At 43.5% G+C, this 8,007-nt stretch overlaps 1 protein-coding gene across 1 annotated transcript in view; it reads left to right on the top strand.

Annotated features, from left to right (window-relative positions):
* Nucleotides 1-7,519, top strand: part of SARC_09388 (hypothetical protein) — a gene marked incomplete at its 5' end in the record, with an annotated part of 9,844 nt that extends 2,325 nt beyond the window's left edge. The window contains 11 exons of the mRNA XM_014296597.1: nt 411-541; nt 1,050-1,185; nt 1,642-1,847; nt 2,297-2,417; nt 3,230-3,319; nt 3,484-3,565; nt 3,990-4,089; nt 4,825-4,954; nt 5,270-5,412; nt 5,878-6,024; nt 6,719-7,519. Coding sequence (XP_014152072.1) covers nt 411-541; nt 1,050-1,185; nt 1,642-1,847; nt 2,297-2,417; nt 3,230-3,319; nt 3,484-3,565; nt 3,990-4,089; nt 4,825-4,954; nt 5,270-5,412; nt 5,878-6,024; nt 6,719-6,898 — 1,466 coding nt within the window. The 3' untranslated portion in view covers nt 6,899-7,519. The remainder of the gene's footprint in view (nt 1-410; nt 542-1,049; nt 1,186-1,641; nt 1,848-2,296; nt 2,418-3,229; nt 3,320-3,483; nt 3,566-3,989; nt 4,090-4,824; nt 4,955-5,269; nt 5,413-5,877; nt 6,025-6,718) is intronic.
* Between the last annotated feature and the right edge of the window lie 488 nt (nt 7,520-8,007).

Genomic DNA, 8,007 nt, shown 5'->3' on the forward strand with positions numbered 1-8,007 from the left:
ATATATATATATTGATATATGTATGTATGTTTGTATGTATGCATGTATGTATGTGTGTATTTGTATCTTTCATATGGTTTCCATAGTTAATATCGTCTATATCGAAATCTGTAGGTGCATGAATATGTATCTGTCTTTTCACGTCTAATTAAATAAGAATATTCAATTTTAATAAATACACATTATCTATTCGCAGCCAATGTGTTGTTGGGTGTTAGTATGTGATTGCACATATCTTTCATCCATGGTATACATATAGCCAAGTTTAAGTTTATTGGTACTTGGTTTCCCATCACCCGACGTAGACCCAATACAACCAAGTCATTCTTATTCAGCACTCAGTGTACCGAACAGCTATCACAACTCAACCATACTTAGAGTGCTCATACGCCTGATCCATGTATCTACAGGGGGATTTCTACAACTGGCAACGCTATTAAAGGCGCATCGACGAGAGAAGGACTGTAAGTTCATTGTGGCCGGTGATTTCCTGGGAGGCTCTGCTATGGCTGTGGCAATGCAAGGCCGGAATGTTATCGAAGTAAGGCGTGTATGCTGGTTGTAGTATATATATATATATATATGTGTGTGTACATACGAATACTGCTTAGCGTGAATTGAATAAAATTCGACACGTCTTGGTTTAGAACTTGCATAAGTCGAGGCCTGATACCACCATGCCACAATGTTGAAAGAGTCGTATATGCAAAGTACATTTCCACGTCATTTCAGTACGTAGGTAAAATATAATACGCACATAAGCAAAGCTTCATATCATGCCGCAATACAGAACACTAATTGGTGTAGCTTAGCAAGCTCAAACGTTGGGTGGTTTGTCAGGGTGGCTTGGCAGCAGTAAGTACTGCCAGTGTATGTCTGAGAACTTGTAATTCGATTCTGGACACCACCCACACACTGGCGCACCGTCCGTCTGTCAAGTTTAGCGCTCTTTTTAATTGAGTCATGCTGTCAAGTTTAGCGCTCTTTTTAATTGAGTCATGCTGTCAAATCAGGTTTGTACTGATGACTGTATTGGAATTTGGGTGCAGGTTTTGGATGCGATGGAGACGGATTATGTGGTGTTGGGGAACCACGAGTTTGACTATACCGCGGATGTAACACGTGCACTGATCAAAGAAACTAACTTCAAATGGCTGGGCTCGAACGTACGAGAAGCAGATACCGGTATGGTCCCGCTTTAGCACTGTACCTTGCATGTAGAATATCATACTATGGCGTGTGATCAAGTGGGTTTGGTGATACTACAATCGATGTCAAACGTTCATACGAACAATTCTCGTGTGCAAACAGTATCTGGTACTGGTTTACACCGGGGATTGTACATAGAGCGGTGCAATGCCTGCTATCTCCAAAGGCCTCCACCTTAGTTCGATCACAAACGGACGCACGCTCGGTTTAACGGTAGTATACGCTTTCTGTATCAATCTGTAAGGTTAATTTTAATAATAAGCTCTCTCAACCAGATGTATGTCGAATATATTCATTCACGTTCAAGGTCATGCATCCGCTCACGACCACAAACACGCCTATTCGTATACCCCCACACTTCGTCTCCATATACCTTACTTCGTATACTCTTTCTCATGAAACCGAGACACGTTGACGCCATCCACACTCCAGGCGATCTGATGGACGGTGTTACGGACACAGAGACATTCACCATCGAATGCCACGAGGTCAGGGGCCAGAACATGAGCCGAGAAGACACCAGCGGAGCGACCACAAACGTTATACTCGGCTTGTTTGGCGTGTGTACTGACTACACCGTGAAGCTATCCACGCCCGGGCCCTCGGTGGTATTCGAGGATGTGGTAGAAACAAGCAAAGTGAGTGGTACTTAGACATCGAACATGGCCCACTTTGTTGAGTAGTGAGAAGGCCACGAACAGGTTTCTTTCCAATCGTGCGTGTGTATATTGGTGTTAACCCGTACAGTATGAATGGAATGTATGAATCTCTGCACACCCCACTCCAGCGCGAAGAGCTTTGTGCGTATGGCCGATAATGCCATGTTATGTTTTGAAGCGTATATGGAAGCGAGCAGAAAAATTATTCATTAACGTATCCTAGAGTATATGCTGGAATTAACCGTGTGCATACACAGTTATGAGTATGCTTTCCCCTTAACAAGATATAGTTGCCAGATTGGTACGTTGCTACATTGGCTGCCATCTGCCATTGTGTCATCTGCCAGCAAGACATGAATGGGCTACAACAATACTTGGTATCATCTGCTAGCAAGACATTAATGAGCTACAACAATACTTTATATCAGAAATGCGTAGACCATCTCGTGGACGAGCGCAATGCGGAAGCGGTGGTGTGCATCAGCCACGTATCACTGGACACAGACAGAGAGATTGCCAAGCACGTGGGTAATCTGGACGCCATCATAGGTGAGCCATGCATACCGGATACGGCCCTTGCTGGGACATATATTGGGCTTTTGCTGGATATTTATTGTTTTTTTGCTGGATATTTATTGGGCTTCAACAAGGTCCTGGTGACCACCACTCACGGGTGTGATGTGGACGCCATTTGTTTGTGAGTACAAACTCTGCATGCCGCACTTGTTTGATCTGTTTAGGAATGTGAGGCTTCAGGGGTTTATAGGTCACCAAACACATATAGGCATCTTGGATACCACCACAGATGAACCAACCCCGCGATATTTCGCAGCTGGAACATTGGTTTAATATGCTCTCTTGTCCCATTGATATAGACAGTAAGATATGAATTAGAGGCGCAGTTTTAAATATAGTGAGAGACTCTCAAAGGCATCTCCTGTATTTTCTTGAGCTGGTTCCTAACATATGAATTTAGATATATTACATAGAAGTCGACAAATTGTACTCAGAAACCTTCGTGCAAATATATCTTTACATGCGCTTTATTAAGTACACATATCAGATAACCTGTGACATCGGCTCAGTGGCATCCGTTGGTATACAGACACACACACACTCCTTCATGCATATGTGTATATACGTAACTGTATGTCAGTGAATGAATACAGTGCTGCTTACTACACACACACGACTTCATGCATATGTGTATATACGTAACTGTATGTCCGTGAATGGATACAGTGTTGCTTACTACACACACACGACTTCATGCATATGTGTATATACATAACTGTATGTCCGTGCATGAATACATTGTTGCTTACTACTTCAATACCTCGATCTCGTACTTTGGATTCCAGGTGGCCACGATCATATGCCGTTCGGGGAATACTATGAGGATACGTTTATTTTCAAATGCGGAGAGAACGCCCACTGGTTGGGCATATTAGGTACGTAAATCCCGATCCATTTTACAATGCCTTTCACTTTAGGTCAGATGTATTGAGGGTCTGTATACCCCAGTATGTGCCGTATCGTCAGTGATACCGAGTACGATTCCATACCTATTCTGAATCTTTCTTCTTTTGTGAATTACGGCGCCTAATATCTGCAGACTTAGATGTTGTAGTGGAATACGAGGGCGGCGAGAGGACTGTGAGTGTCCTACCATCGTGGAGCATGGTAGCCAACAAAGGGTATGTGCACGTGCTATTCATATTTATACCTTCCCTCACACATGACAAAGCGTATGTGCACGTGCTATTTATACCTACCCTCACACATACGACCAGTGAAATGGGGCTAAGCAGATGTCATGAACAGGGACATTTAGGGAGTGTTCAAGACCTGTTTGCTGTGTGACACGCTCGTATTGGTAGCAGGCTGTATTACACTGATGACGGAGAATCGTCTGATAATAAAGTTTACGCTATGTACTCCCATGCCCTTCACGAGACGTGTGCGGTAGGTTTTAAACACAATTCAAGTTCACACCGTCATCTTTGTGTTTGGACTACTCAACTCCACTACGTTTTAGCTGAGATGTGCCACATCTGAAGCACAAGTGCGCTGCGAAGACGGTTCTATTCATACCATGTGTGTTACGACCTTTTGTTGTAGATACGATCTGGACCCCGGCATCGCCAAGATACACAGTAAATACACCGCTAAGTTGAGAGAAATGCGTGGGGGGGACAATATGGATGAGGTTATTTGTAAGGTAGGTGCAGGACTGACCATGCGTGTCCGTTAGAGTTAAATTCACATATGTGTGTGTGGGGGGGTTTCCGTGCCTGTTGTTGTGTAGAAAGTGTTGTGTGTGTGTAATAAGTTAGTAACGAGTGTATTTGTAGTGTGCCCAGGTGTTACTGCTACAGCTGGGAGGGTTTAGGGTTTTAAAACCCTCCCAAATATCGATGAGCTGACACGCACGCACGTGTACATTCTCAAACCTCCAGTCTAAGACTTGCGTTTAAACACTACGCGTGGCCTGAAGTGATAGCGACACCGGTCACTGCGTTGTTGTGGTGTCGTTTGATCGGTGACATGTGTGGGCTACTACATGTATAACACTGCCATTGTATTGCTAAATAAGGGCAATCCCTTATGTATTGTTAGTTGTGTGGGCAATCCCTTACATATTGTTAGTTGTGTGGGCAATCCCTTATATTTTGTTAATCGAAGCATGCACTTCACTACGCACACGGACCGTTAAAAATAGACCACGGGCTCTGTGTTAGGGGTATCATCGTAAGACGGTGGGTGGTTTTAATTATTCCCATATGCGTATGTGTACAACCTCAAAGCAAGCAAACTCCACACAGTACATCGTTATAGCTGAGCTCGAGTCATATACGTCATTAAATATTTAGTATCATACCAGCACAAGGCACCAGCACGTGATTTCCATGACCACAGCGTCATCCGTACTCACACGCTACTTGTATCCTAACAGGTAATTGGAAAGGAACTGTTGACATTCTCAGACGTTGTGAGGAGGAAAGAGGCTGCGTTCCCGGCCGTGTTGGCCGATGCCATGCACGCTCACTACAGAGACAGGGGTGCTGCGTTAGCAGTTATAAACGGTAAGAGATCAGAGTGTGATCAGGAAGGAAATGGTCACGCGAATTGGCTGCCTGAAGAGACGTGTATAGAATCGTCTTAAGTGTATGTACTGATATAGTTAGATGTTGTGGTTGTTTTGTGTATAGCCATAGTGTATAGCCATAGTCTGTGTGACAATGTTCTCACTAAGCTGACAATTGGTACAACCTCCGTGATATACAAGTGCTACCAGTCCCAACCAGTATGTATCATCAACCAACACAACATCAGACATGAGCGTGTCCGCGATAGGCAATTCCAACCTCAACCTCAACCTAATCTCATCCACACTGCAGGTGGGTTTGTACGTGGCAATCAGAGCTATCCGGTGGGTACTTCTTTTACTATGTTCCATGCGATGAACGAGATACCCTTCCCCAAGCCAGACGTGCTGATCCGAATCAAAGGCGTATACTTTCGGGAGGCGCTGGAATGCATGGTATGTATCTTAATAAGATGTTCATTCAACACCACCACCGTGTATGGATCCATATTATACGAATGTATGTTGTGCTGCGTTGTGTGTTTATATTATATTCAGATGGGACGCTTGACTTGCTCGGCACTGTAATAAGTATCTGTAGTTGTTGTATGTAGGATTAGCAGTACAACCTCGTATTGGTAAAATGAAAACAATCGAGATGATTATATGTACCTGTTATACGAGGAAGGTCGATATATCCAGTGTTCTAGAGTGAACTTAAAACAAAGCAAAACGTGCCTGCCATCTGTGACTGGTGGTTTATTGCTCTGCCACAGAAAGGACGACATACTTCTATTTCTGTATATCCATTGCCTTGTATCACGAACACGATACAAGCAATATCTGTTTCCTTCGAATTTTGACCAAACTGACCGTCATGTATTTGGGGGGATTCATTTCGGTGCCCAAATACACCCACAGTTGTCTGTATATCCCAAACCGGCTGGATTATTCCCTCATGTGTCGAGTACGGGACACGTGGTCTTTGACGACGACAAGCCTCCGGGATCACGCTTAGTGACCGTGACTGTAGGTGGCGCCCCGCTAGATGACGACCGAGAATACATGGTAGGTGCACAGGCGGCTATGTGTGCGATCCATATGTATGTAAGGAGGTGTTTTGTACTATGCAGTACTATGCAATGTAATGATATGCTGTACTATGCAGTACTATGCAATACTATGCTGTACTATGATGTACTATGTACAGTGTGCGATCCATATGTATGTAAGGAGTTGTTTTATAATATGCAATGCAATGATATCCAGTACTATGCTGTTCTATACAATATTATGCTGTACTATGCAATTCTATGCAATACTATGCTGTACTATGCAATACTATGCAGTACTATGCAATACTATGCTGTACTATGCAATGCAATGATATGATGTACTATGTTGTGCTATGCATCTGTATAGCTCACTTCCGCTGGCGCGCGAATGGATGGGTCGTGCATTGTTCTAGTGTTTATAACAATCCCAAATCAAAAGAAGTACGTGTGCCTGTGTGAAGTTGTACCTTGCGGATATTCAGAGCAGTACACTGAAGTACTCCCAAGTGACTGACAATGCGGGTACATGCCAATCCACGAAGTGAGATGGTACATTCCTTGAACGAGTTTTGAGCCTTAGGATTCTGTGATAGTCACAGGACCCTCAAAGAATAAAGGGGTTTTTTTCTGACCTATCTATATGAAATGACGTGCATATCATACATACGTGGGAAACCTAACTCAATCAATAACTTGTGCACTCGCAGATGGTCATATCTATCTTCATGTACCTGGGAGGAGACGGCAACGAGCCGTGGACCAAAGGCGAATTGATAGCGAATGACAACACGCCCATCAGCAAATCATTAATCGCACACTTGAAAACCCTGGAGGTTTTCGATGCCAATATTAGCGGGCGTGTTAACCTACTGCACAAGCATCATTAGTTTACTAGATTTGTAACCTCTGTCCCACCGTAGTTTTAAATCAAAAAACGTGATATAGAGTAGAAATCTAAACGGGAGACCTGTTGCAACTGTACCTCAAGGTCACGTCGAATTAGCAAAATATGACTCAGATTTTACCACTTTGGATTGACTCGCTCCGGGCTTCGGTGATTTACATTATGTTTCTAATAGCAAACTGACTGCTCAGACCTGATGAACGTGATTCTGCACTGGTGTGCGTTCTCAAGTTGCTCTTGATCTTTTAGTTAGCACTGGTGAGTACATGCCGGGATCGGCTAGTAAGCTTGTATACGGATCTCATTCTCTGTGCTTTTTCTTTGCTCCGGACTTCTCGCATTGAGTGATTGTACGTCAAACGCAGCCACAACACATGAGGACAGGAACACCCCCCACACCCACCCCTTTCCCCCCGAGAGGTTGCATTAAAAGGATCAAACTCCCACACTGGTTTTGTGGGGGAAATGTGGTGGTGGTTGGTCACGATGCAACGCTGCTAGCTGCTAAACGAGCTTCAGTAGATTATAGTGGACCTTTAGGATCGAACATATCATTTAAGATTAAATCTAGTGGCTCAATTTTTCAATCGGTAGCCTTAAATGCAATAGCAAAGGATATATCATTAGGGATACTAGTTTTGCTTACAAAATTTTCGATTCTAACTGTTACTCACGAGAGCGGTCGTGGTTTGGAAACTTGAGAACTGTATGACGAGTCCCATTTTGAAAGGCACACATAGAATATCGTCAGTGACAAGTAAATATCATGCATCATGAACAAAAAACAAGAGACTTAGTGGACAAATTTGTTCGAAACTGTTCAGGTGTTGGTTATAATTGTCAACCCGGAAAGCGTATGCTCACCAACATTCTCCAGCTCTAGGCTCTAGAGTCCTGTCCTTTCCGTGCCAAATGTCAGTAGTTCGGAACCAAATCAATTTACATGTTGCAGTCAGCCGCAACAGTATTAAACTGATACATCGACACGCAAGTATGGTGTTGCTCACGAATTTTTTTAATCTCAAACTTGACACACTAAACCGTTGTCAACATAGAAGTATTCTTTGTTATCAGTGTCATCTCGTATGTCAT

This window comes from Sphaeroforma arctica, assembly GCF_001186125.1.
Source record: "Sphaeroforma arctica JP610 unplaced genomic scaffold supercont1.948, whole genome shotgun sequence".
NCBI classification, from domain to species: domain Eukaryota; class Ichthyosporea; order Ichthyophonida; genus Sphaeroforma; species Sphaeroforma arctica.